We start from the raw sequence: 27,959 nt of genomic DNA, 5'->3' as shown, positions 1-27,959 counted from the left end.
CCGGTCCTACAAACTCTAATTCCTAACTTGACAGCTTTTTGTATTTCTGCTCTCACGAATGACTCTATGAAAAAAATAAAATAAAATGAACAATTTTTTTAGAAACTTGGGATATGGATTAGGTCATTTGCAGGGACACAGGCAGGCCTGGGGAGGACAACCTGATCCAGGTATCACAGGCCGGAAAATCAGTTGCTCAAGCAGCAAGGATGACAGAGGGTAGCAGAGCAGACTCGGTGAGGCTCAGAGGATACAATGTTTGGCGAAAAGTGGAAGAGTCTTTTTCTGTCTGGAATTCACAAGGTGCTGGGAGAATCTGCCTCCATTTCCCCAGACAGACCTGGAGCTGGGCAGAGTCAGCAAGGGTGTGTGGAGGACTTGGACGATGGCAAAGGTGGTGGGCTGCAGGGAGTAAATTCCCTCTGAGGTAGGAGAGGGAGGGAAGAGCTTGTCTGGAGGCAGGTTGAGACTGGGAGAGGGCTCCGAAGAGCTAGGGATAATGAGCTCCGAGGAAGGAGGAGCCAGCATTGAGGAGCAGTCAAGGGGATGGATGGGAGTTCAGAAAAGGTGGTTTTGCAGATGGATGGGAGTGGTGCGGGCACTTTGTTTTCACAAGACTTCTTTCCCCAAGCAATGAGCCCCTCCCAACATTGCCAAAACTTCCTGCAGTTTTCACCAGGGTTCCTGCACTGAGGGCAGAGCTGAGTGCAGATCAAAGGAGAAAGAGAAAGAAGTTGGAGATTTTGTTGTAATGCAAGACGGTTTCATCAGCCTATGGATTTAAAAGTCCAGACTGACTTACCTCTTCCTTTCCTATAGGTTACTCAGGGAATATGGTCATTCTAGTGGGTGCTAAGCATCGTTGTAAAAACTAAGCCCACAGCCTAAAATACTTTAAATGTCTCAGAGAAATGTCTGATGTTTGCTACGGTTTTGGATTACCAAGGCCACTCCTTACCTCTATGAGTAGCCAAGGGTAGTGCTCTAAGCTGTGAGCTAGCTTCTCTCAGACACGCCCACAAACATACACACCCCTTTTCAAAGTAAGCTGTTATGGACTCACAGGACTGGCAAATACTTCAGAGAGTAATCTCTCCATTTTGTTAAAGAGAATACTGAAACCTGGGGAGCCTTGATGACCTGAAGATGGACTGCAACCTGGACCTTCTGTCTCCTAGTTGTTCTTTGCATCCCTAGTCAAATTTTGTTTCCTTTTAAAAATGTATTTGCAGGCCAGGCGCGGTGGCTCAAGCCTGTAATCCCAGCACTTTGGGAGGCCGAGGCGGGCGGATCACAAGGTCAGGAGATCGAGACCATCCTGGCTAACATGGTGAAACCCCGTCTCTACTAAAAAATACAAAAAACTAGCCGGGCGAGGTGGCAGGCGCCTGTAGTCCCAGCTACTCGGGAGGCTGAGGCAGGAGAATGGCGTGAACCCGGGAGGCAGAGCTTGCAGTGAGCTGAGATCTGGCCAGTGCACTCCAACTTGGGTGACAGAGCGAGACTCCGTCTCAAAAAAAAAAAAAAAATGTATTTGCTTTTATTTGTTATTTTATTATTTTCGAGACAGGTGTCTTGCTTTGTTGCCCAGGCCAGTCTCAAACTCCTGGCCTCAAGTGATCCACTTCAGCCTCCCAGAGTGCTGGGATTACAGGCATGAGCCACAGTGCCCAGCCCAGATTTTATTTCTAAAGCTCACTAAGAATCCTAATTTTTTTTTTTTTTTAAAGACAGGGTCTCACTCTGTTGCCCAGGCTGGATCACAGTGGCACTATCATGGTTCACTGCAGCCTCAACTGCCTAGGCTTAAGCAGTCCTCCCACCTCAGCCTCTCGTGTAGCTGGGATCACAAGCACATACACACCATCATGCTCTCCTAATTTTCTTATTATTTGTAGAGATGGGGTCTTGCTATGTTGCCCAGACTGGTCTCAAACTCCTGGGATCAAGGGATCCTCCTGCCTCGGCCTCCCAAAGTGCTGGGATTATAGGAATGAGCCTGACCCAAGAATCCTACATGTATCTCCTAAATGTATCTGTTCTTGACAGCCACACCAAGGCATTGGGTACTGCAAGCTAAGGACAGGAGAGCCCCTGGTTTTATACCGGCAGAAGCTGGTGAAGAAGGGGCAAGGATCTAAATGACAGCTTGTGCACCTCTGCTTGTCTTTATGCAGAGCTGTAATTGGGTGGGCTGGCCACTTGAAGGATTCATTGGCTCTCAACTCCACCTGCCACCAAGGACTACCTGTCTTAAGCCATGGACTGAGATTAGGCCCCCTGTCCTATCCACATTCCCAGAAAGGAAAAGTAGCAAGAAAGGGATAGGAAACAACATTTTACCAACTCTAATTCTTAACTTGACAGCTTTATGTATTTCTGCTCTCAATGAAATGTGAACTATTCTTCTGAGAAGTTTGGCAATGCAGAAAAGAAGAGATGAGAGAGAAAAACAGAAGTTTTAAAGTTATTTTGGGTCAGGCGTAGTGGCTCATGCCTGTAATCCCAACACTTTGGGAGGCTGAGCCAGGCAGATCACCCGAGGTCAGGAGTTCGAGACCAGTCTGGCCAACATGGTGAAACCTCGTCTCTACTAAAAATATGAAAATTAGCTGGGTATGGTGGTGGGCGCCTGTAATCCCAGCTACTTGGGAGGCTGAGGCAGGAGAATCACTTGAACCTGGGAGGCGGAGGTTGCAGTGAGCCAAGATCTTGCCTATTGCACTCCAGCCTAGGTGACAAGAGCAAAACTCCAGCAAAATAAATAATTAAAATTCTTTTGAAAATTTCATAGTCCGTCTCCCAAATTAGGAAAAGGGGAACAGAGCTATTGTTTACTCAGCATCTACTGCATGCCAGGCTCATTTAAACCTCACACTAGCCCTGTGAGGGATCAGGGCCTTCAAGATAAAAATGCTTTCAGATGAGCTAAGGATGGGCGGAGGAGACAAAGATAAGGACACTGTGATTAAGAGAATTAAGTAACTTGCCCAATGGGCCTCAGTTAGCATAGGAATATGGCTTTAGTTTTTAAAAATGATTTGTGAATCTGGCAGCCTTCTGAGCCAGAGTAGGCTCAGAAACTCCTAGGAATGTGGCTTTAAGCCTAGGTGCGTCTGACACAAAATCATGTGTTCTTCCTCAAATCTACATGGCCTAACTACAAAGACAGCAGTTTAGAACAGACTCTTAGATTCCATAGAGGGAACTGGGTACGGGCATAAAAATCAGATAATTTAAAAGAAAAAGGCAAAGAGTCAAGGTACCACCTAAATGCCGTCTACGCTGCCTCTGCCCTCCTGCCAAACAGCATCCCTTGAGTTCAAGAATTCAGTTTCAGCTCAAGCACAGACTTTTTATGGGTAGATGCTGGCTGAGCCAAAGAGGAATTACTTCAACAATCATTTATTGCATGACCTTTTTTGGTTTTTTGTTTTGTTTTGTTTTGAGGAGTCTTGCTCTGTCGCCCAGGCTGGAGTGCAATGGCGCAATCTAGGCTCACTGAAACCTCCACCTCCCAGGTTCAAGCGATTCTCCTGCCTCAGCCTCCCCAGTAGCTGGGATTACAGGCACCTGCCACCGCGTCCAGCTAATTTTTGTATATTTAGTAAAGACAGGGTTTCACCATGTCGGCCGGGCTGCAGGCTGGTCTCGAACTTCCGACCTCAAATGATCCACCTGCCTTGGCCTCCCACAGTGCTGGGATTAGAGGTGTGAGCCACCACACACACCCGCCCTATTGCTTTTTTTTTTTTTTTTTTTTTTTCAAAACATAACCCACAACGTAACTCCTGCAACCAAGAAGTTTATAGTCTCATGGGGAAACCAGATATTGAACACATTATAAGAAACTTCATCAGAATTGAAACATAAGGAAAACGCACTATTCTCCTGAAGGACGTAAAAAAGAAATCCAATTGGCAGGAAACAGTGGCATCTTCACACAGACTTGGATAGGTGGGGAAGTGAGTGTAAGTATCAGGTGAGAAGAAGGGGAAGGGAAAGGAACAGCCTTCAAGATGCTCCTAAGTGCTGTCGCTGAAGCTGTGGAGACTGTAACTTAGTCGGAAAGAGACAAGAGAAAGAGAAGCCCCGGGCACAGTGTTGAAGGGAAGTTTTGTTTAGAGCTGGACCTTGTCAGTCTGGAGGAGAGGTGAGGAATAAAGGGGACGGTGCAGTGGAAGATTAGGGTAGAATCAAACTAACATAAATCACATCATTAAAATTAGTTCTAGGGTTAATTATATACTAAAGGTGAAATGGGCAAGGTCACGGATAGCACAAGTGGAGGGCGACTGTCTTGGCAAGAGGTTGGGATTAATCCTGAGAATGGAGGGGAGCGCGGGTGTGATCTTAAAGGACTGACATGGAGTTAAGGAGAGTTGAGGGCACTGGATCGTCTGGTTTTGTGGCAAGTGAATTCATATTTCAGGCCTGAAAGGCTGAAGCGGTTACTAGCTTTACAAGAGTTGGAAAAGCCTGGAAATGTGGCTGGAGCAACTGTGAACACACTCAGCAGCGGAGGCAGGCGTGGGCAATAGCTACCAACAGCTCTGTTAGCCACAGGTCGGTTGGGCCCCTGAGAGGTGCCGCTGATGCACCCAGGGCAGCGCTCTGCACAGCTGGACCGGAGAGGCACCACCCCTGGGAGCAGGTGGCAGCGCCGGCAGCCTAGAGAATGGGTGCGCGCGCGCGCTGCGGGATGCGGCGCAGGCGGGGCGCGCGGGGACGCGGAGCGGGTAGCGCCATGGGCAGCCGGGATTGGGGGGCGGGCCCGAGTGAGCGGGCCTCCGCGCGGCACTTGGCACGCACGCGCAGACTGGTCGCGGGGCCTGGAGGCACAGAGGAGGGGGAGCGAGAAAGAGGGGGGTGTGGAACGTATTTCCGCTCTGGCGGACAAATAATCCCGGCCAAAGAGGAGGCAAGGCCGTCCGGCCCTTTAACCGCGTGGGGGTGCTGGTGAAAAAGGGGGGTCGGGAAGGGGGGATCCTGCTCCTTTAATTCCCTCCCCTCTTCCTCCTCCCCGAGTCCTAGCCGACGCCGCCGCCGCGCGCGCGCGAGGCCTGGAACACACGGCACGAGCCGCCCCCGCCCCTCCCCCCTTACGCCCACGCGGAGCCGGCCCCGCGCGCGCGCCCCGTGCACCCCCGCGCCTGCGCGCTGCCCAGGCCCTGCCCGTGTGTGGGGGGCGCTGCCGGCCCCGGGGGGGGGTGGGGAAAATAGGGGATTAAAAAAAACAGCGCGCGGAACCGGGCCAGGTGAGAGGAGCGTGCACTCAGGGTCGTGGGGCTGGGGGGGGCGTGCCACGGAGCTCTGAGCGTGGGGGCAGGGCGTGCACGGTGCGTGCAGGCGGCGGGGGGAGGACGTGAAAAGCGCGTGCAAACGTGTAAGGGGGGGCGGAGGAATGAGGCAGCCGGTAAAGGGGGCGGGGTGAGAAGAGTCTACAACCGGGGCCACCTCGGCGTCCAGAGCCCCAGGCCTCTGCCCCCCCTTTTCTCCGTCCTTCCACCATGGGCGCGCGGGCTCGCCCCATCCTAGCGGGCTGCTGGGCTGGGGGGTGTGGACGCCGCTGCCCCGCCCCCGAGAACCACGCCTCCCTCCTCTCAGAGGGACAGCGCCTCCCCAGGGTTGGGGAAACTGAGGAAGAGATCTGAAGACCGGGAGATCGGATGCCGGGGGGCTGGGCAAGAATGGGGGCGAGGGTCCTGGAGCCTTGGCTTCGGAGAGCCAGAGACCTTTGTCTCTGACCGGTTTCCTTCCCAACCAGGGTTGCCCACCCCCGCCACAATGGCCTCTGGGGTGGAAGTCCTGCGCTTCCAGCTGCCTGGCCACGAGGCCGCTACGCTACGGAACATGAACCAGCTCCGAGCAGAGGAGCGGTTCTGCGACGTGACCATTGTGGCCGACAGCCTCAAGTTTCGAGGCCACAAGGTCATCTTGGCCGCCTGCTCACCGTTCCTGCGGGACCAGTTCCTGCTGAACCCCAGCTCGGAGCTGCAGGTCTCCCTGATGCACAGTGCACGCATTGTGGCCGACCTGCTCCTCTCCTGCTACACGGGCGCCCTGGAATTCGCTGTCAGGGACATCGTCAACTACCTGACAGCCGCCTCCTACCTGCAGATGGAGCACGTGGTGGAGAAATGCCGGAATGCTCTCAGCCAGTTCATTGAGCCCAAAATAGGCCTCAAAGAGGATGGGGTCAGTGAGGCTAGCCTTGTGAGCAGCGTCAGCGCCACCAAGTCCCTTCTCCCTCCAGCCAGGACCCCAAAGCCAGCCCCGAAGCCCCCACCCCCACCTCCTCTACCCCCTCCACTCCTGCGGCCAGTGAAGCTGGAGTTCCCACTGGATGAGGACTTGGAGCTGAAAGCGGAGGAAGAGGATGAGGATGAGGATGAGGACGTGTCTGACATCTGCATCGTCAAGGTGGAGTCGGCCCTGGAGGTGGCACACCGACTCAAACCCCCTGGAGGCCTGGGAGGGGGTCTGGGCATTGGAGGCTCCGTGGGTGGCCACCTTGGGGAGCTGGCCCAGAGCAGCGTGCCCCCCAGCACTGTAGCCCCACCACAGGGTGTGGTGAAGGCCTGCTATAGCCTGTCTGAGGACGCAGAAGGGGAGGGCCTGCTGTTGATTCCTGGAGGCCGGGCCAGCGTGGGGGCCACCTCGGGCCTGGTGGAAGCAGCAGCGGTGGCCATGGCTGCCCGGGGGGCGGGGGGCAGCCTGGGGGCGGGGGGCAGCCGGGGACCCCTGCCTGGGGGATTCTCGGGTGGAAACCCCTTAAAGAACATCAAATGCACCAAGTGCCCGGAAGTGTTCCAGGGCGTGGAGAAGCTGGTCTTCCACATGCGGGCGCAGCACTTCATCTTCATGTGCCCTCGCTGTGGCAAGCAGTTCAACCACAGCAGCAACCTCAACCGCCACATGAACGTGCATCGTGGTGTCAAGTCACACTCGTGCGGAATCTGCGGCAAGTGCTTCACACAGAAGTCCACCCTGCACGACCACCTCAACCTGCACACGGGAGCGCGGCCCTACCGCTGCTCCTACTGCGACGTGCGCTTCGCCCACAAGCCTGCCATTAGACGGCACCTCAAGGAGCAACACGGCAAGACCACGGCCGAGAACGTGCTGGAGGCCAGTGTGGCCGAGATCAACGTCCTCATCCGCTAGCCGCGCAGGCGTGGAGGCCAGGAGGCTGGGGTCCCTGGGCTGGGTGGGAAAAGGGCTCTTTGGCCCAGGAGAATTGGGGGGTGGGGGGTCTGGGGCAGAAAGGTAAGAGTAGGAGGCTGAGCAGATGCACGCATCCTGAGAGAGGGAAGATGATTCCTTGGAGAGAAGACTGTTGCTCTTCAGAGTGCAAGAAGCTGGAGCTGGGGACAGGGTTCTTGGAGTAGGCCAGGGAAATACGGGGTCCCAGAGAAAGATTTCCTTCTCTTAGAGGTGCATGTGTATGTGGAGGGAGGGAAAAGGGTCCTATAGAACAAGGGAAGACAAAAATGTTTTACTCCTGGCTAAGGCTGCCCAGGGAAAGGTTCTGACATTTCTCGAGATAAGAGGGGTGGGTGGGTGGGTACAGGGAGGGAATTTGGCAGGAGGACGTGCTCCTGCTTAGAATAGACCTGGGGTGAGGGAGTGGTAAGGGGAAAAGATTATTGAGTCCCAGAAAAGGAAGGGGGAGACAGTTCTTGCATGCTGGGGAAATGGGACTGCGAGTATGAGGCTTGCTGAAATTTGAGGGAGAACAAAGATGCCAGGTAAGAGAACATGGGGTGCGCATCCTGGGTAGATATTGGGAAGTGGTACAATAGCAAGAACAATGGATAGTCATGGGGGTGGGGGGGGGGGTAGGGCACTTAGAAAAGAAAGAACACAAGAAGGGCTGTTGGGAGGGAGGGAGAGGAGTAGAGACATACAATATTTTTTAAGAAAAAACATATTTTTTAGGATTTTTTCTGGAGTTTGGGGTTTTAGTTTTTCTGCTTTTGTTTTCCACAAAATAAAAAACAAACAAAAAAAAAAACTTTTTTTTCCTTTACACTCTGGCAACTGCCTGTACATGACTATCCTGCCCTAGACAGCCTCTCCCTGTGATGCTGCATTCTTAATACCTAGAGGTCATGCATGAGTTGTCATGCATGTCCCTTGCCTGAAGGAGCCCAGCCCTAAACATGGAAGACGAGTGTGACAAGTGAGGTCCTCTGGTCAGGGACTCCCCCAAGTCCCTGCCCCCAGCCTTCCACCAGTTCTGCAATCTCAACACTTAGCCAGGTACTTCACGGTACAAGTGATGGCAGTCGTGGGGATGCACATGAACTCTATTTGAGGGACTTAGATCAGTGCTAGGGATGAGCTACAGGTGGCCAACCTGCCCACGGAAATTGTAAGCAGGAGTCTGTGTTGGTCATATTTTGGGGTAAATGGTTCATGTCTTCAGGAAAGCTAAAAAAAAGCTAAGTTTGGATTAAGGTGCAGGGAAAACTACAATTCCCAGAAGGCACTGGAATAGTTAACCAAAGAGAACTACAGTTCCCAGAAGGCCTTGAATTGGCCTCAGGTGCCCCACCTGCCTGTGTCAAATACTGCGTGTGAAATCATACAGATACTTTCTAACTCGACCAAAACGTAATACCTAAAAGGATGGTACCCTAAATACAGCTATCGAGGTTGTCTATCTTGGTGTACATCATTTATACTTAAAGTGTCCGCTAGGCTATGACCCACGGAGTACCTGACTGTGCTTATGAAGTGTTCGGCAAAAAAGGTTTACTTACTGCAGTGTCACCAGTCAGTAATGACGTTCGGGCCGCTGGGCTTACCTGGATCCCTAATGCGTGTGGAGGTGTAACACGCCTGATATAAACAGAAGAGACATTTAGCCACAGGTTTTCAAAAGGGCACGCTGCTCCAGGGGACAAGAAGCAATATGCTAGAAGGAGCCAAGAACAAAGGTGTCCTCCGCGTCCCTATCGCTCTCTTCTTGCTCGTTAGAAAGGCGAGGCCAAAACTGAGGCCGAGCCTTCTATCTGGTAACCCAAAAACTAGAAAGGCAGAAAAGCAACCAGAGGCGGGAAAAGCCCAAGCAGGCCAGAGGAAATACAGCCGCTGCAGAGAGCCGGGAGGTTTAGAAGCTCCGCTTGTTACCTAAAACCAGATGGGGACAGAGACGCCACACCTGGGCCCAGACGTGCCTCGCCCTCGGTCCCTGCAGAGCTGAGGCCAGGAATGACAGGAATTCTCCCTTGCAGCTCCCAGCTTAGGACAGTCACAGCCATCTCCGAAGCCGCTGTCAGGGGAAAATGGCCAGAAAGCGTGTAGCGGCTCCTTTAAGGCTCCTCCTCGCCCTCCCTCCCTTGCCCACGTGACCCGGGGCGGCCGCGCGCCGGCTCGGCCCCCCGCGCAAGCGGCGATGGCGGCGGCGGCGGGAGCTGCAGCGGCGGCGGCCGCCGAGGTGCGGAAGGGGAGGGGGAGAGGCGGGTGCATGCCCGCGCGCGCGCCCGGGGGAAGCGCGCGCCCGTGCAATGCTCCGGGGGTGCAACGGGGCCGGGGGGCCCGGGCGGGACTTCCAGCAATCCGGGGGGCCAGCACCGGGGGCGGATGAGGGGACCAGGGGGTGGGAGGTGGGGGGAGTGGGCACGGAGGCGCGCGTGCAGCCGCCGGCTGCCCCTGAGTGGGCGGCGGGCGCCGGGGCCCCAGGAGCACGCGTGAGGGGCACGAGGGGCCGTCCACCGGGCTGGGGGTCAGCGGGTGCTGGAGGGGTTGGTGCCCGGGGTCCCCGCGGCCTGGGGGACAAAGGGGGAGCGGCGCGTGCAGCCGGGAGGAGGGGGCGGGGCCGGGGCACGGAGGCCCCGCCCCCTCCCCCTCCTCTTCTCTCGGCCCCAGAGATGCGGGGTCTACCGAGAGGGAGGGGGTTGATGCGGGCCCGGGGGAGGGGTCGTGCGGCCCCTCCGGGCAGCAGAGGCCGCGGAAGGGGGGGGGCCCATAGAGGAAGAGGTAGGCCCCGGAGCCTACTCTCTCTTCCCAGGGCCCAGGCATCCTGGACCCCCCAACTCTCTACTGGGCTGACCAGCCCTCCTGTCCCTTGTCTCCCCTCCCAGGGGGAGGCCCCCGCTGAGATGGGGGCGCTGCTGCTGGAGAAGGAAACCAGAGGAGCCACCGAGAGAGGTGAGTGCAGCTAAAACGGGCCCCAATTGGACCGTCACCTTCCCTAAACACAAGATCTCCGGAGCCCTTAGCTCTGAACTTTTTCTCTTCCTCTACAGTTCATGGCTCTTTGGGGGACACCCCTCGTAGTGAAGAGACCCTGCCCAAGGCCACCCCCGACTCCCTGGAGCCTGCTGGCCCCTCATCTCCAGCCTCTGTCACTGTCACTGTTGGCGATGAGGGGGCTGACACCCCTGTAGGGGCTACACCACTCATTGGGGATGAATCCGAGAGTCTTGAGGGAGATGGGGACCTCCATGGGGGCCGGATCCTGCTGGGTGAGAGGCTGGGTAGCCTGGGGGGTGCGTGGGAAATTTCTGACTCTGCCTTCCTTCTTATCTTGCCTTCTGCTTGCCTGTTTTTTAGGCCATGCCACAAAGTCATTCCCCTCTTCCCCCAGCAAGGGGGGTTCGTGTCCTAGCCGGGCCAAGATGTCAATGACAGGGGCGGGAAAATCACCTCCATCTGTCCAGAGTTTGGCTATGAGGCTGCTGAGTATGCCGGGAGCCCAGGGAGCTGCAGCAGCAGGGCCTGAACCCCCTCCAGCCACCACTAGCCCAGAGGGACAGCCCAAGGTCCACCGAGCCCGCAAAACCATGTCCAAACCAGGAAATGGACAGGTGAGTGGGATGGGAGAGATGGGATAATCAACCATAAACCTTTGGTGAGCTCTTATACAGTTTCACTTAAGGCTTCTACTCCATTTACTCATTCACATATTTAAACAAGGGGCTACTGTGTATCAAATATTAGGCTGTGCTTAATCTGTGAACCAACAGACAGGTTCCTCTCTTCCTGCAGTTTACATTCTTGGGTGGTGAGAATTTGATGTTAAAGAGTCAATTATATACTTAATGTCTTAATTACTCTTATGATAATGACAAGGTAAGGGAATTTCAAACCACTCTTCCTTTCTACCTCAAAGCAAGCCCTTGGGGAACTCAACTGTCACTGCTCTATTTGTAAAGTTTTTCCTGGGAATCCCAGTGGGAAAGGAGATGAGGGCCACAGAAATAATAGAGGAGGGAAGTGGCAAGGGCCCCAGAGGCCCAGAAGATTTATGACCAAGTTCTAGGGTTACTGGGTCATACCAATTGTTGACCTAAAAAAAAAACTGAGGCAAACTTAACATTAAGTAGTATATATTTGGGCAGGTTTTGAGGACAGCCTTCAGGAGCAAAGATTCAAGTTGCCCTGAAAATACACTCTGATTAGCAGCAGTTACAAATAGGATTTTTTGTTTGTTTGTTTGTTTGTTTGTTGTGTTTTGGTTTTGAAGACAGTTTCACTATGTTGCCTAGGCTGGTCTCAAACTGCTGGGCTTCAGCAATCTTCCTGCCTTGGCCTCACAAAGTGCTGGGATTACAGGTACAAGCCACCACAACCAGCCCACAAGTAGGTTTTTAAAGGAAAAGAAGATTGGATGACATGAAGATATTGAAAAAAAAAACAGGCTGACTCTGGGCACACTGCCTAGGAGTTAGCCCTGCTCTGGAAGGAGCCACAAAAAGAAAAATAAAATAAAAATTTTTTAAAATATTGAAAACATAAAACACAAAGGAAAAGAAGAGGCAGTTCCTAAATTGTTTACCAGAAGTTTACATTAGAATAACAAGCTATAGATCTGCTATACATTGTTCTTTGTCTCACAGATACTATGCGCATGAAGATAATGGGTGAAGCAGCACCCTAGTCAGGTACAAAATGCCTTTAAGCAGTTGCCTCCAGGCATGGGCCCTAACGTTCCATACTCACTTCTCTCTGAGCCTGATAAATTTTGCCTGCTTCACATAGCACAGATTGCTATGAGCTACTTTTCCTTTCTCACTATGATAAACGTTAATTTTTATAGTTGCAGTTCATTTTGTAAAAAATAGGGAAGAAAAGAAATATTGAATTTATAAATTAGGTACAGTGAGAGATTAACAACAATAATAATATAATAGCATGATTATAACAATAGGCTGGGTGTGACTTGCCTATAATCTCAGCACTTTCAGAGGCCAAGGCCAGCAATCACTTGAGGTCAGGAGTTGGAGACCAGCCTGGTCAACAGGGCCAAACCCTGTCTCTAACTAAAATAATAATGATAATAATGATAAATTAGCCAGGCATGGTGGTGTGCGCCTGTAATCCCAGCTACTCGAGAGGCTGAGACAGGAGAATCACTTGCAGTGAGCCGAGATCACGCCACTGCAGTTCAACCTGGGCAACAGAGCGAGACTCAAAATAAAATAGCACAATTCTAACAATATGCCACCATCACTGCTGATAAACTGGATAAGAGGGGACTAGTGTCACATAAAATTTACCATCTAAAAAACATTTTTAGGCCGTGCACAGTGGCTCACGCCTCTAATCCCAGCACTTTGGAGGCCGAGGTGGGAGGATCACCTGAGGTCAGGAGTTCGAGACCAGCCTGGCCAACATAGTGAAGCCCTGTCTCTCCTAAAAATACAAAAATTAGGCCAGGCGGGGTGGCTCATGCCTGTAATTCCAGCACTTTGGGAGGCCAAGGCAGGTGTATCACCTGAGGTCAGGAGTTCGAGACCAGCCTGACAAACATGGTGAAACTCCATCTCTGTTAAAAATACAAAATTAGCCGAGCATGGTGGTATATGACTGTAACCCCCCACTACTTGGGAGGCTGAGGCAGGAGAATCAATTGAACCCAGGAGGCAGAGGTTGTAGTTAGCCGAGATCCTGCCATTGCACTCCAGCCTGGACAACAAGAGCAAAACTCCGTCTAAAAAAAAATACAAAAATTAGCAGGGCGTGGTGGCGTGTTCCTGTAGTTCCAGCTACTCGGGAGGCAGAGGTGAGAGAAATGCTTAAACCTGGGAGATGGAGGCTGCAGTGAGCTGAGATCGCGCCACTGCACTCCAGCATGGGCGACAGAGTAAGACTCCATCTAATAATTAAAAAATAAAATAAAAAACATTTTTAAGTGTATAATTTAATGGTATTAAATACTTCCATCATGTGCAATCATCAGTCACCATAACTCATCTTGTAAAACTGAAACTCTGTATCCATTAAAAAGTAGTTCTCCATTCCCTCCACTCCCTAGCCCTTGGCAAGGACCATTATCCTTTCTTTCTCTGTAAATTTGACTAAGTACCTCATCTAAGTATAATCATACAGTATTTGTCCTTTTGTGACTGGCTTATTTCACTTAGCATAATGTCCTTAAGGTTCATCTATGTTGTAGCATGTCAGAATTTCTTTCCTTTCACCTGGGCAGCATACCAAGACCCCATCTCTAAAAGCGGTTTAAAATAATTTTTCAAAGGCCAGGCCCAGTGACTCACACCTGTAATCCCGTACTTTCTGGGGAGGATCGCTTGACACCAGGAGTTCAAGACCAGCCTGGGCAAAATGGCAAGACCTCTTTTCTACCAAAAAAAAATTAAGAAAACATTAGTTGGGCATTGTGACATGTGCCTGTAATCCCAGCTTCCCGGGAAGCGGAGGCAGGAGGATGGCTTGAGCCCAGTTCGAGGCCGAAGTGAGCTATGGTCATGCCACTACACTCCAGCCTGGGTAACATAATGAGACCTTATCTCTTAAAAAAAGTACATCTTTCCTTTTAATGGCTGAAGGTCATTCCATTGCATATAAATGCCACATTTTGCTTATCCATTCATCTGTCAGTGGCACTTGCGTTGCTTCGCACTCAGCTGTTGTGAATAGTCCTACTGTGTACGTGGCCACGTATAAAAGTCCGTTTAACTTTGTTCAGCTTTGTTTTCTCTTCTGTAAAATGGAAAAGGGCCTGCTCTGCATAGTTGCAGAGGTGAGTGAGTGTTAGTGTGCTTAACACTCTTCCTCTGAGGAAATAGCACCCATGGTTGCCACTTTGTGGCTAGTGGAGCCTCACATGGCATTTGGAGGTGTGGCTCATGACCCCACCCCCGCCTGGGGCTCCAGGCTAACCCAGGCAAAATTGTAGGTGCTCTCTGACCCTCAGTGTGCTCCCTCTCGGCCCACAGCCCCCAGTCCCTGAGAAGCGGCCCCCTGAAGTACAGCATTTCCGCATGAGTGACGATGTCCACTCACTGGGAAAGGTGACCTCAGGTCAGTCCTATCCCCCACCCCCGGTGGCTTGATGTGGCCTGTTCTGAAGGTTTCAGTGATAGACCCCACACCATTCTCTCTCTTCCAGATGTGGTCAAAAGGAGGAAGCTGACCTCAGGAGGTGGCCTGGTGAGCAGCAGAGGCAGAGCCTCTACCCCTGGGGGGCTGCTCTGAGGGAGGCTCAGAAGTGGGTCTGCATCCCATCCTCAATAGAAATGGGCAGGGTGTCAGTGGCCTCAATTTTTCTGATCTTTTTCTAGTCGGAGGAATTAGGTTCTGCCCGGCGTTCAGAAGTGACCCTGGCGAAAGGGGACCCTGGGTCCCTGGAGGAGTGGGAGACGGTGGTGGGTGATGACTTCAGTCTCTACTATGATTCCTACTCTGTGGATGAGCGCGTGGACTCCGACAGCAAGGTGAGGCAGAGCTGGTCCGCCCTCCCCGCCAGTGCTCCCCCAGGGCTGGGGTTTACTGTCCAATCTTCCTTGTTCCCTGTTTTTCTCCTTTCTGTCCTTTTTACCTTTTGAATATCCACTAAGTCATTGCCCCATGCTGTCTGTAACTCTTTTTTTTGGGAGGGGGAGACGGAGTCTCGCTCTGTCTCCCAGGCTGGAGTGCAATATCACAATCTGGGCTCACTGCAACCTCTGCCTCCAGGGTTAAAGTGATTCTCCTGCCTCAGCCTCCCAAGTCGCTGGGATTACAGGCGCCCGCCACCACACCCAGATAATTTTTGTATTTTTAGTAGAGGCAGGGTTTCCCCATGTGGGCCAGGCTGGTCTCTTAACTCCTGACTTTAGTTGATCCACCCACCTTGGCCTCCCAGAGTGCTGGGATTACAGGCGTGAGCCACTGTGCCCAGCTGTAACTCATTTTCAGTGTACGCTCTGCCCATTTCATCCACAAAGGTGACCACCACCCTGCACATTGGATTTACTATTTTTTTATCAGCTAATGAAGTGATCATTTAACAGACGTGTACTGTTTAAAAAAAGAAAATAAAAAAGGAAATGACCAGAAAGCACTTTTTTTTAACATACATTATGCTGTTTATATAAAATTCAAAAGCATTCCATTATCATTTATTTGCTTATTCGTTACTCTTTGTCTGGTTTTATCTTATATGTTTACCTACACAGTAGAATGTTTAGTTTGTCTAGTTTTGCCTTTTATTTAACGTTTTATCATGAAAACTTGCAAGCATTATCAAAAGAGTAGAATAGCAAATCCCTGTGTACCCATCACACAGCTCCAGCCATTATCAGTACACAGCCCATCTTGACCCATCTGTACCTCTCCCAACACACACACCTACTAGGTTATTTTAAAGCAAGTCCCAGACCTCGTATCATTTTACCTAAATGTATTTCCATATATATGTAAATATAAGGCCTCTTTTTGTCATTCAACATCACTATACTACTGTTCTCACACCTAAAAAAATTTACTGATTTCTTAATACTATCAAATATCCTGTCAGTCTTCACATTTCCTCAGCTCTCATAAATGGGTTTTTGTCAAGATCCAAATATGGCCTGCACCTTGATTTGATTAACATTTATCTTAGGTCAGCCGGGTGCAGTGGCTCACGCCTGTAATCCCAGCACTTTGGGAGGCCGGGGTGGGCGGATCATGTGAGGTCAGGAGTTCGAGACCAGCCTGAGCAACATGGAGAAACCCTGTCTCTACTGAAAAAAATACAAAATTAGCCAGGCATGGTGGTGCATGCCTGTAATCCCGGCTATTCAGGAGGCTGAGGCAGGAGAATCACTTGAACCTGGAAGGCGGAGGTTGCAGTGAGCCAAGATCGTGCCATTGCACTCCAGCCTGGGCAACGAGCAAAACACTGTCTCAAAAAAAAAAAAAATTGTCTTAAGACTCTCTTGGTATTTAGGTTTCCCCGTCTTCTTTTTGTTTGTTTGTTTTTGTTTTTTGAGACGGAGTCTCACATTGTCGCCCAGGCTGGAGTGCAGTGGCATGATCTTGGCTCACTGCAAGCTCCGCCTCCTGAGTTCAAGCAATTCTCCTGTCTCAGTCTCCCAAGTAGCTGGAATTACAGGCACCCGCCACCACACCCAGCTCATTTTTTGTATTTTTGGTAGAGACGGGATTTCACTACGTTGGCCAAGCTGGTCTCAAACTCCTGGTCTTGTGATCTGCCCACCTCGGCCTCCCAAAGCACTGGGATTACAAGCATGAGCCACTACACCTGCCTGGTTTCCCCATCTTCAAAAAAAAAATTTTATGGCCATGCATGGTGGCTCACACTTGTAATCCTGGCACTTTGGGAGGCAGGTGGATCACCTGAGGTCAGGAGTTTGAGACCAGCCTGGCCAACATGGTGAAAACCCATCTCTAATAAAAATACAAAAATTAGCTGGGTGTGGTCGCAGACATCTGTAATCCCAGCTACTCGGGAGGCTGAGGCAGGACAATTGCTTGAACCCAGAGGTGGAGGTTGCAGTGAACTGAGATCACACTATTGCACTGCAGCCTGGGCAACAAGAGCGAAACTCAATAAATAAATAAGAAAGGCATTTTTTCCTTGCCATTTATTTGTCAAAGAAACTAGGTCAGTTGTCGTATAGAATTTCTCACATTCTATATGACGTTGGCTGATTGGGTGGAGATTGACACATCCTCTCTGCCCGTATTTCTTGTAAACTGGTAGATCTAGAGGCGTAATCGACTTCAGGTGCCAAGAGACTTGACAGTGGGTGCAAGTGCTTCTGGCCACATCACATCAGGATGCATGGAACATCTCATCTGGTCATTTTTCTTAGTGATAAGATTGACCAGTGGGTTCAGGTGATGTCAGCCTGAACCTTTCATATGAGCTTCGTGTCTAGTGTTTTTAGCAACCATTGGTGGTCTTACCTGTTTATGAACATCATAAAAGAGAGATCAAACTATGTTTATCTTCTGGTACTTGCTTTTTGTTTTTTAACTTAATATCACATTACCAAGATCTGTGTACATTGCTGTCTATAACTGTGGCACCTTTTCACTACTGTGTAATAATAGTCCATGCACCCTCTCTTTATGTGGACCTTTGTCTCCTCTCCTACCCACACTTATCTTCCCCAGCAGCCATCCGTGGGTAGTGGCGGGGGGCAATGGTGGTGGTGGTTTTTTTTATCCATCTCATTGTCTGAGTCCTGGGGATTGGATATGTCCTGTTCTGCCTCTCTCCCAGTCTGAAGTTGAAGCTCTAACTGAACAACTAAGTGAAGAGGAGGAAGAAGAAGAGGAGGAAGAAGAGGAGGAGGAAGAGGAGGAAGAAGAGGAAGAAGAAGAGGAAGATGAGGAGTCAGGGAATCAGTCAGATAGGGTAAGAGACGGAGGCTGATATCTCCAGAGGAGTGGGAGACTGTGGGGCTGGAGATCTGGTCCTGAAGGTGTTGGGGGGCCCCCTTGGGGTGAGGGTTCGTAACTCCTCCTCCTCCCCCTTCCCAGAGTGGTTCCAGTGGCCGGCGCAAGGCCAAGAAGAAGTGGCGAAAAGATAGCCCATGGGTGAAGCCATCTCGGAAACGGCGCAAGCGGGAGCCTCCGCGGGCCAAGGAGCCACGAGGTAAGGAGGCTCTGCTGCTTTTGGGTGCCCTCCTCCAGCCCCCGCCCAGCCCCCAGAGTGTGTGCACGCACACACGCTCTCGCATGTGCACCTGCATGTACCCACGCGTCCAGGCACCTGTGAGCTCGCACTCTCACTCTCTCTGTCTCTGTGTCAGGAGTGAATGGTGTGGGCTCCTCAGGCCCCAGTGAGTACATGGAGGTCCCTCTGGGGTCCCTGGAGCTGCCCAGCGAGGGGACCCTCTCCCCCAACCACGCTGGTAATTGCCAATTGCCGGGACAGGGAGCCACTAGGGGGCGACCTCAGGGCAGGAGGGAAAGGGAAGGGGGGAACCACGCCAGAGCCGGGGTGTCCATGGCCAGGCTTTAGGGGTTCTGGGGCATGGGGGTGAGGTAGGGAGGGAGTGAGAGGACCCGCCAGGGGTCCCAATGGGTGAGGTTCAGGGCTTCCCTCAGCTCCTCTTTTCCTCCGTCCAAGGGGTGTCCAATGACACATCTTCGCTGGAGACAGAGCGAGGGTTTGAGGAGTTGCCCCTGTGCAGCTGCCGCATGGAGGCACCCAAAATCGACCGCATCAGCGAGAGGGCGGGGCACAAGTGCATGGCCACCGAGAGTGTGGACGGAGAGGTGGGGCCGTGGGCTGGTGGGAGAGGTGCCAGGGCGTCCAGTCCCGGGCCCCAGTCTCACCCTCTCTTCTTACCCATCCTCACCGCACACAGCTGTCAGGCTGCAATGCCGCCATCCTCAAGCGGGAGACCATGAGGCCATCCAGCCGCGTGGCCCTGATGGTGCTCTGTGAGACCCACCGCGCCCGCATGGTCAAACACCACTGTTGCCCGGGCTGCGGCTACTTCTGCACGGCGGTGAGTGACCAGTGGGGCAGACAGGCAGCATGCCCCATGGCAGAGGGGGCCCCGGCAACCTGACCATGTCGTTTCCCTGCTCCCAGGGCACCTTCCTGGAATGCCACCCTGACTTCCGTGTGGCCCACCGCTTCCACAAGGCCTGTGTGTCTCAGCTCAATGGGATGGTCTTCTGTCCCCACTGTGGGGAGGATGCTTCTGAAGCTCAAGAGGTGACCATCCCCCGGGGTGATGGGGTGACCCCACCGGCTGGTGCTGCAGCTCCTGCACCCCCACCGCTGTCCCAGGATGCCCCCGGAAGAGCAGACACTTCTCAGCCCAGGTACTGGCCTCCCCCTTCTCTACTGTCTGTTCCCTGCCCCATCACTATTGCTCCTGGACATGAGCTCCTTCTTCCACAGCGCTCGGATGCGAGGGCATGGGGAGCCTCGGCGCCCACCCTGCGATCCCCTGGCTGACACCATCGACAGCTCAGGGCCCTCCTTGACCCTGCCCAATGGGGGCTGCCTTTCAGCCGTGGGGCTGCCACTGGGGCCAGGCCGGGAGGCCCTGGAAAAGGCCCTGGTCATCCAGGAGTCAGAGAGGTGAGTGGGGAGTTGTTCAGGCACAGCAACTGGGGCTAAGGCCAGAGGAGCAGTGTCAAGGCTGATGCTGGAATCTGAGGAGCTCCCCTTCTCTCCCCACTCCCATGCTCCCTTGGTAGGCGGAAGAAGCTCCGTTTCCACCCTCGGCAGTTGTACCTGTCCGTGAAGCAGGGCGAGCTGCAGAAGGTGATCCTGATGCTGTGTGAGTGCCACCTATTCCTTCAGCAGACCTTGACCAAGTTCCATGTATATACCAGGCACTGGGCACAGGGCCAGGAGTAGTCATGAAGGATACAGCCCTGGCCCTGAAGGACTTAGTGTGGGGGGGAAAAGACACACATAACCCGTGGCGATAGGGACGGTGGTGACTCGTAGGTGCGGGGTCCTGTTCTGAGTGCTTATACTTGTTAGCCTTGGCTTGCACAGGGAGGTTAGGGACCTTGCACAGTGCACAGCGGTACTGAGAAGTAAGGCAGGGTTTGAATTTAGGCAGAGCTGATGCCTTTGACTCCTTATTCTGATAAATGCCGTGGTGGAGGCAAGCTCAGAGAATGCCAGGAGGGGCCCTGACCCAACTTGGGGCTCTGAGAAGCCTTCCTGAAAGAAGTGCCACCTGCCCCCTAGCTTGCTTACCACTTGTCCCTCCCTCTCCCGGTGTGGCGGGCTCTCCCCGCAGTGGACAACCTGGACCCCAACTTCCAGAGCGACCAGCAGAGCAAGCGCACGCCCCTGCATGCAGCCGCCCAGAAGGGCTCCGTGGAGATCTGCCATGTGCTGCTGCAGGTCAGCACGGGCCCGGCCCCATGTCTCATTCACCAGGCCCTTAGGCCCCTCCCCTGCCCCATGCCTCCCTGGTGCCAGCCCTCCTGCCCCCTCACAGGCTGGAGCCAACATAAACGCAGTGGACAAACAGCAGCGGACGCCACTGATGGAGGCCGTGGTGAACAACCACCTGGAGGTGGCCCGTTACATGGTGCAGCGTGGTGGCTGTGTCTATAGCAAGGTGTGCACGCAGGCAGCAGGGCGTGGCCCCCAGAGTCAGGGACCAGGTTTGGGGTGCCAGCCGGAGACTCATTTGCCCATGTCTCCCTCAGGAGGAGGACGGCTCCACCTGCCTCCACCACGCAGCCAAAATCGGGAACTTGGAGATGGTCAGTCTGCTGCTGAGCACAGGACAGGTGGACGTCAACGCCCAGGTCAGTGGCCCACCCAGCGCAGCCCCTCCGGCTCCCTGGTGCCTGGGTTCCTTGGCTCGGCCTCAGACTTTGGGCCCCCTTTCTACATCTGACCTCTAGCCCTTTCACTCTGCCTCAGGCCGCTTGTGTCTGTCCCCCTTGCTTTCTTCCTCATTTGTATTTCTCTTCATTCTTTTCTTTTTCTTGCTGCTTTCTCTTGATCAAGTTTCAGAATAATCAGTTCCTGCCTTCATCTCTGAATGTGTCCAGTGAGGCTTTTTTAACTCTCAGGTTGTCACACATTGGATGTGTTTTCGTCATTTATTGGCATTCTTCTCAGTCTTTGAATTATTCCATCATTATCTAGAAGCCCCTTCAAGAGGCCTCTGTGGCCGTGACATGACCCAGTGGCCCAGTGGCCTTTGAGAGCATCCTGACCTTTCAGCACATTTCCTGCCCCTGACTCAGCATCCACCATTTCTCTTAAGAAACTCTGCTTCCTTTATGGGAAACTTTTTTTTTTTTTTTTTTTGAGATGGAGTCTTGCTCTGTTGCCCAGGCTGGAGTGCAATTGCGTCATCTTGGCTCACTGTAACCTCCACCTCCTGGGTTCAAGTGATTCTCCTGCCTCAGCCTCCCGAGTAGCTGAGATTACAGGCGCCAGCCACCATGCCCAGCTAATTTTTGTATTTTTAGTAGAGATGGGTTTTTACCATATTGGCCAGGCTGATCTTGAACTCCCGACCTCATGATCCACCCACCTCGGCCTCCCAACGTGCTGGGATTACAGGTGTAATCTGGCCACTGTGCTGGCCAGAAACATTTTTTAGAGAGTACAGTCTATGGACCTCGGAGTGTTTATTATTACTGGGTTGTCACTGCTTCTAGGACTTGTGAGTGGGCAGACTTAGGAAATTTTTTTTTTTTTTTTTTTTTTGAGACGGAGTCTCCCTCTATCGCCCAGGCTGGAGTGCAGTGGCCGGATCTCAGCTCACTGCAAGCTCCGCCTCCCGGGTTTACGCCATTCTCCTGCCTCAGCCTCCCAAGTAGCTGGGACTACAGGCGCCCGCCACCTCGCCCGGCTAGTTTTTTGTATTTTTTAGTAGAGACGGGGTTTCACGGTGTTAGCCGGGATGGTCTCGATCTCCTGACCTCGTGATCCACCCGTCTCGGCCTCCCAAAGTGCTGGGATTACAGGCTTGAGCCACCGCACCCGGCCTGTTTTTTGTTTTAAGAGAGTCTTGCTGTGTCACCCAGGCTGAAGTACAGTAGCATTTCACAGACAGTCATAGTTCACTGCATTCTCGAAATCCTGGGCTCAAGCAACACTCCCATCTCAGTCACATGAGTAACTGGGACTACAGGCATGCGCCTCCATGACCAGCTCCTGGCTGTATTTTTTGGAAAGAGAATAATTACTCACTTTATTTTCTCTCCAGCATCAGGCAGTAGGCACTACTAGTCCCATTTTTTAGATGAAGAAACTATGACCCAGAGACGTTAAGTGACTTACCCCAGGTCCCACAGCTCGTGAATGGTGGAGCTGGGATTCACACACACAGCCAATCTTGACCATTTGCAGCTTTGGTGAGCAGGCCCAGCTGCCCCCACCCTCACTCCCTTCCCACCCACAGGACAGTGGGGGGTGGACGCCCATCATCTGGGCTGCAGAGCACAAGCACATCGAGGTGATCCGCATGCTACTGACGCGGGGCGCCGACGTCACCCTCACTGACAACGTGAGTGAGAGTTTGGTTGAGGTAGGGCAGCCCCAGGCCCCTGAGCAAGGTGGAGGCTGGATTCAAGGGCCCAGCTGCCTGCACCTCATCTGTTCCCCTCCTATCTCCACAGGAGGAGAACATCTGCCTGCACTGGGCCTCCTTCACGGGCAGTGCCGCCATCGCCGAAGTCCTTCTGAATGCGCGCTGCGACCTCCATGCTGTCAACTACCATGGGGACACCCCCCTGCACATCGCAGCTCGGGAGAGCTACCATGACTGCGTGCTGTGAGCCCCTGCCCCGCCCTTGATGCCCCTGCCCCCACTTCTTGCAGCCTCAGACCCCACATTGGGCATCTTGTCCCCTCTTCAGGTTATTCCTGTCACGTGGGGCCAACCCTGAGCTGCGGAACAAGGAGGGGGACACAGCATGGGACCTGACTCCCGAGCGCTCCGACGTGTGGTTTGCGCTTCAACTCAACCGCAAGCTCCGACTCGGGGTGGGAAATCGGGCTATCCGCACGGAGAAGATCATCTGCCGGTGAGCCCTGGGCCCCTCTCTGCACCCAAGGCCACCTCCCCACCCAGCCTCCCCGGGCTCCGTTGCATCCTCACAACATTCCCCAACCCCTCCCTATGTACCACTGAATCCCCAGAACCACCCACAAGCCCCCTCCCCACTGGAGTTGCCAGATATAGCAAGTAAAAATAGAAGACACCCCGTTAAACTGGAATTTCAGATGCACAGATGCATACTTTTTTAGTGCGAGAATGTCCTGTGTAATTTTTGGGACATAGTGTACTAAAAAGCTATTTCTTGTTCATCTAAAATTCCATGTTAACTGGCTGTCCTGCATCTTACCTGGCAACCTTACTCCCCTGCCCCCAGCCCCAGGAACCTCCCCAACTGTCTCACTGTACCTGGAGTAGCTCCTCACCCCCTGTTCCAGCCTCCCATCACCTTCTCCCCGTCTTCTGCAGGGACGTGGCTCGGGGCTATGAGAACGTGCCCATTCCCTGTGTCAACGGCGTGGACGGGGAGTCCTGCCCCGAGGATTACAAGTACATCTCGGAGAACTGTGAGACGTCCACCATGAACATCGACCGCAACATCACCCACCTGCAGGTGAGTAGGGGGCCGGGGTCTCCCCAAAAGGACACTGAGAGCTGCCAAGTACAGTTAGACAAGCTTCAAACCAACAAAGGCACCTGGCCTAGGAAGGGTTGGCTGGAAGGGAGCCCTGGTGTGGGGTCGCATCCACCCCAGGGGAGGGAGCCTTTTCCTGGGTCACAGAAAGGTGTCATATGAACTCCCAGTAGCCGTGGGGACATCACCATGAGCAACATACTGATTCCCCATCACCCTCGAACCATCGCCACCCACTGTTGTAACACATGGACCCCAAAGAGAGGACAGTGGTTAGGGGGTCGGGGCACCGAGAGTAGAGGAACCCAGACCCATCGTGGGGTTGAGCTGACCCCTGCCTCCTCGCCCCAGCATTGCACATGTGTGGACGACTGCTCCAGCTCCAACTGCCTGTGCGGCCAGCTCAGCATCCGGTGCTGGTATGACAAGGTGCGTGCCCCTTGCCTTGGCCACAGACACCCAGCCCCTCCTTCAGAGGAGCCAGCCTCCAACAGGCCAGCTCCCTGGGACCTTGTCCTTCACCTACCCTGTGGGGGAAGTGACTGAGAGGACTGGGCAAGGCCTGGGAATCCTGGGACATGGCTGGGATAGCGATGGGCGTGTGCCCAGGTCTATGCAAATCAGGGATGATGCTCCTGCATTTCCTGTTCTTGGATCTCAGAGCCTGTGTGACCTCCCCAACCCCATCTTCTCTGTCTCTGGGTTGGGTTCAGCAGTGGATTTTTCTGTAGAGTCTTGGGGTTCCTGGGCGGGCAGCTGAGGTGGCCCCCAAGAGAAACCACTGTCCTCCCCTCCGCACCCTAGGATGGGCGATTGCTCCAGGAATTTAACAAGATTGAGCCCCCGTTGATTTTTGAGTGTAACCAGGCGTGCTCCTGCTGGAGAAACTGCAAGAACCGGGTGGTACAGAGTGGTATCAAGTGAGGCCCTGCTCCACAGCCCACCCTCTCCCCACCTCACCCTTTCCTCCCTGCTCCTGGGGCTTTTCCAGGGCCTCCACCCAACAGCGCCCTCTCTCCTACCCCCAGGGTGCGGCTACAGCTCTACCGAACAGCCAAAATGGGCTGGGGGGTCCGCGCCCTGCAGACCATCCCACAGGGGACCTTCATCTGCGAGTAAGTCACCAGGAGCACCTTGACACCTGGTGGGAAGGAGATACATGGCCACTGCTGACTGCCAGGCCTCCGTCTCATCCCCCTGCCCTGATGAGTCACATGTCTCCATCTGGCCACTCTCTTGCCAGCCTCCTCTGACCCCTATTCCTGCAGCTGAGCAGCCAGCCTCCTCTGACCCCCATCCCCGCAGCTGAGAATGGCACCTGCCTCCACTCTGCCCAGACCACAGGTCTTCCCTCCCTCCACCTCTACCCTCTACCTTCCCCTCTACCCCCTCCTCGCCCTTCCTAGCTGGAGAAAGTGCCAGTTTGGGAGACAAACAGACTTGGATTTGAGCCCCTCCCTGCTTCTGGATGTCCTTGGCCAAGTTGCTTAACTTCTGTGAGCCTCATTTTTCTTGTCTGTAGAGTGGAGGTGATAACAGCTACCTTTCTGTCTACCTCCTCAGGGGCCTGTCCCTCTCCATCAGTTCTCTGCCCAGCATCTGTAATTCCCCGCTTTCTCTTGGCTCCCATCCCATGACCCTCAGTCTTACCTTGGTCTCCTTTGGCCTTTATTTTTTATTTTATTTTATTTATTTTTTGAGACGGAGTTTCAACTCTTGTTGCCCAAGCTGGAGTGCAATGGCACAATCTTGACTCACTGCAGTCTCCACCTCCCCAGGTTCCAGCGATTCTTCTGCCTCAGCCTCCCAAGTAGCTGGGATTACAGGCACGTGCCACCACACTTGGCTAATTTTTTGTATTTTTAGTAGAAACAGGGTTTCACCATGTTAGTCAGGCTGGTCTCGAACTGACGTCAGATGATCCGCCTGCCTCGGCCTCCCAAAATGCTGGAATTACAAGCTTGAGCCACTGCGCCCAACCGTCCTCTGGCCTTTAAAAAAGATAGTCCTCTAGGCCGGGCGCGGTGGCTCAAGCCTGTAATCCCAGCACTTTGGGAGGCCGAGACGGGCGGATCACGAGGTCAGGAGATCGAGACCATCCTGGCGAACATCGTGAAACCTCGTCTCTACTAAAAAAATACAAAAAACTAGCCGGGTGAGGTGGCGGGCGCCTGTAGTCCCAGCTACTCGGGCGGCTGAGGCGGGAGAATGGTGTAAACCCGGGAGGCGGAGCTTGCAGTGAGCTGAGATCCGGCCACTGCACTCCAGCCTGGGCGACAGAGCGAGACTCCATCTCAAAAAAAAAAAAAAAAAGATAGTCCTCTAACCATACTTGCCTGTTCAAGAGACCATCCAGTTTCTTTCCATCATGTCATCTCTCAACTTCTCTAGCAAGCAGCCCCTTCCTGCTGGGCCTCAGTTTCCCCACCATCCACTCACTGCCTATCCCTGGCAAAATCGGCCTTTGCCCTTCCTGCTCTGCTGAAGCTCTCTTGACAGTCACTCCCCACCCCACGTCCTCTCCATGTGTCTTAATCTCCCAGTGTCTGCTCACCCCTCCTTAGATAGCCGGCTCCTCTCCTCCCTCTGCTGTCCAGATATGGGCGCTCTTGCCCTGACTCATGCCTTGAGGTCCTTGCCACTCCTGTACCTCTGGCTCTTCCTGCAGTCCTGGCCCCTCTTCTGTCCCATATCGCCCATTCCTGCCGGGTGGTTCCTAGTACACAAACCTCTCTGTATCCAAACCTGAACTTCCCCACCCAGGCCAACTGCCCCTACACACTAATCCCCTTAACCACAGAGCCTGTGGTCTCTCTGTGCTGACTGAAGGCTTCCTCTGTCGAGGCTGGAATGCTGCCCTTTCACTTGCCCACCACTGCTACTCCAGGCCTTCCCTTCCCCACACCTGCCAGCCCTGCCTATTCCAGATTCCACAGGCTTGTGAGGAGAGATGGGGCCTAAGCCGCCTCCTAATAGCCCACACTCACCTTCAGAACCGTGGGTTCCTGTCCCACAGGTATGTCGGGGAGCTGATCTCTGATGCTGAGGCTGATGTGAGAGAGGATGATTCTTACCTGTTCGACTTGGACAACAAGGTGAGCAGGAGACCCCCTCTTATCCTGCTGCTCCCCAGGGCTGGCTTTCAGGAGCTTCTGGGAAGTCAGTAAATGGAAACCTGGGGATGAGGGACTGGGGAGTCAGTGGGTGGGGAGGGCGATCAGGGAAGCAGGGCGGGGGGCGATGTGAAGAGTGCCGTCCCCCCACCCCAGGATGGAGAGGTGTACTGCATTGATGCCCGTTACTATGGCAACATCAGCCGCTTCATCAACCACCTGTGTGACCCCAACATCATTCCCGTCCGGGTCTTCATGCTGCACCAAGACCTGCGATTTCCACGCATCGCCTTCTTCAGTTCCCGAGACATCCGGACTGGGGAGGAGCTAGGGTGAGACTCTAGGGGCTCTGCCAGGGGGTGGAGATGCAGCAAACCTGGGACCTGAAGGCTGGCGTGTACCTGGTGTCCAGGCATGGAGCAGTGCAGAGCTTCTCAGACTTCAGTGTACATAAGTATCTCCTGGAGGACTTGGTGAAACAGTCCTGCGCCTCCCAGCGAGATTCTGAATCAGTAGGCTTGGAATGGGACCCAGGATTCTGCATTTCTAACAAGTCCCCAGGCAGTGCTGATGCTGCAAGTCCATAGAACAGACAAGGGCTGAGATCCCATCTGGAGAAGATAGGTTGGGTGCGGGGTCCCTCTTAGGGAGTAGGATCCACAGGGTCTTCCAGGTGGGCTCTTGGTGGCTGGGTCCAGCTCCCACAAGCTCCTGTTTTCCTCTGACAGGTTTGACTATGGCGACCGCTTCTGGGACATCAAAAGCAAATATTTCACCTGCCAGTGTGGCTCTGAGAAGTGCAAGCACTCAGCCGAAGCCATTGCTCTGGAGCAGAGCCGTCTGGCCCGCCTGGACCCACACCCTGAGCTGCTGCCCGAGCTCGGCTCCCTGCCCCCTGTCAACACATGAGAACGGACCACACCCTCCCTCCCCAGCATGGACGGCCACAGCTCAGCCGCCTCCTCTGCCACCAGCTGCTCGCAGCCCTTGCCTGGGGGTGCTGCCATCTTTTCTCCCTACCACCCCTTCACACATTCCTGACCAGAGATCCCAGCCAGGCCCTGGAGGTCTGACAGCCCCTCCCTCCCAGAGCTGGTTCCTCCCTGGGAGTGCAACTTCAGGGCTGGCCACCCCGCTGTTCCCATCCTCAGTTGAAGTTTGATGAATTGAAGTCGGGCCTCTATGCCAACTGGTTCCTTTTGTTCTCAATAAACGTTGGGTTTGGTAATAAACTGCTATTTTTGTGTTGGGGTGGGGAGAAAGCACACTCTGCTAGAGGGAATATGGGTCCAAGGGCCAGAATAGGATGGGAAGCAGGCTGGATGGGTGTGGCTGGTGTGACGGCTGCCCAGTGTGGGGCGGGGAGGTGGGGGGTTGTGGGGGCCCGCTATGAAGATCCCATTTCCCAGGCGCAGTGGCGCACGCCTATAATCCCAGCACTTTAGGAGGTTGAGGCAGGAGAAACCTGAAGTCAGGAGTTCAAGACCATCCTGTCCAACATGGTGAAACCCCATCTAT

General features: G+C 53.6%; 2 protein-coding genes and 1 long non-coding RNA gene across 9 annotated transcripts; 2 read left to right on the top strand and 1 right to left on the bottom strand.

Annotated features, from left to right (window-relative positions):
- Positions 1-4,921: 4,921 nt before the first annotated feature.
- ZBTB12 (zinc finger and BTB domain containing 12) lies at positions 4,922-7,478 on the top strand. Its single transcript, XM_030928287.1, has 2 exons — positions 4,922-5,258; positions 5,768-7,478. The coding sequence occupies exon 2, from the start codon at positions 5,788-5,790 to the stop codon at positions 7,165-7,167; it is 1,380 nt and encodes a 459-aa protein (XP_030784147.1). The 5' UTR covers positions 4,922-5,258; positions 5,768-5,787; the 3' UTR covers positions 7,168-7,478.
- Positions 7,479-7,963: 485 nt separating this feature from the next.
- Positions 7,964-9,303, bottom strand: LOC104678125. Its single transcript, XR_750134.2, has 3 exons — positions 9,139-9,303; positions 8,814-8,847; positions 7,964-8,436 (listed from the first exon to the last, which is right to left on the bottom strand). It is a non-coding gene; the product is annotated as an uncharacterized LOC104678125 (long non-coding RNA).
- An 83-nt stretch (positions 9,304-9,386) lies between these two features.
- On the top strand, positions 9,387-27,673 carry EHMT2 (euchromatic histone lysine methyltransferase 2). 7 transcript variants are annotated; one of them, XM_010383334.2, is made up of 28 exons: positions 9,387-9,445; positions 10,092-10,158; positions 10,257-10,475; positions 10,564-10,817; positions 14,190-14,274; positions 14,363-14,403; positions 14,535-14,687; positions 17,468-17,602; positions 17,728-17,842; positions 18,000-18,101; positions 18,320-18,468; positions 18,561-18,704; positions 18,791-19,026; positions 19,106-19,288; positions 19,408-19,490; positions 19,965-20,071; positions 20,169-20,291; positions 20,383-20,484; positions 22,098-22,202; positions 22,315-22,469; positions 22,555-22,722; positions 23,163-23,307; positions 23,680-23,757; positions 24,133-24,248; positions 24,357-24,443; positions 26,345-26,423; positions 26,598-26,773; positions 27,170-27,673. In XM_010383334.2, exons 1-28 carry the CDS (start codon positions 9,404-9,406, stop codon positions 27,348-27,350), a joined length of 3,630 nt encoding a protein of 1,209 aa, XP_010381636.1. In that variant the 5' UTR covers positions 9,387-9,403; the 3' UTR covers positions 27,351-27,673. The 7 variants fall into 7 exon arrangements, with proteins under 7 accessions (XP_010381636.1, XP_010381634.1, XP_010381637.1 ...); XM_010383332.2 differs by having other exon boundaries at positions 22,098-22,223; XM_010383335.2 differs by lacking the exon at positions 18,000-18,101 and having other exon boundaries at positions 27,170-27,666.
- The last annotated feature ends 286 nt before the right edge of the window (positions 27,674-27,959 follow it).

The sequence above is a fragment of the Rhinopithecus roxellana genome, chromosome 4 (genome assembly GCF_007565055.1).
Source record: "Rhinopithecus roxellana isolate Shanxi Qingling chromosome 4, ASM756505v1, whole genome shotgun sequence".
Classification (NCBI taxonomy): Eukaryota; Metazoa; Chordata; class Mammalia; order Primates; family Cercopithecidae; genus Rhinopithecus; species Rhinopithecus roxellana.
Note: the sequence above shows the minus strand (reverse complement) of the source record. Positions and strands in the feature narration are given on the sequence as shown.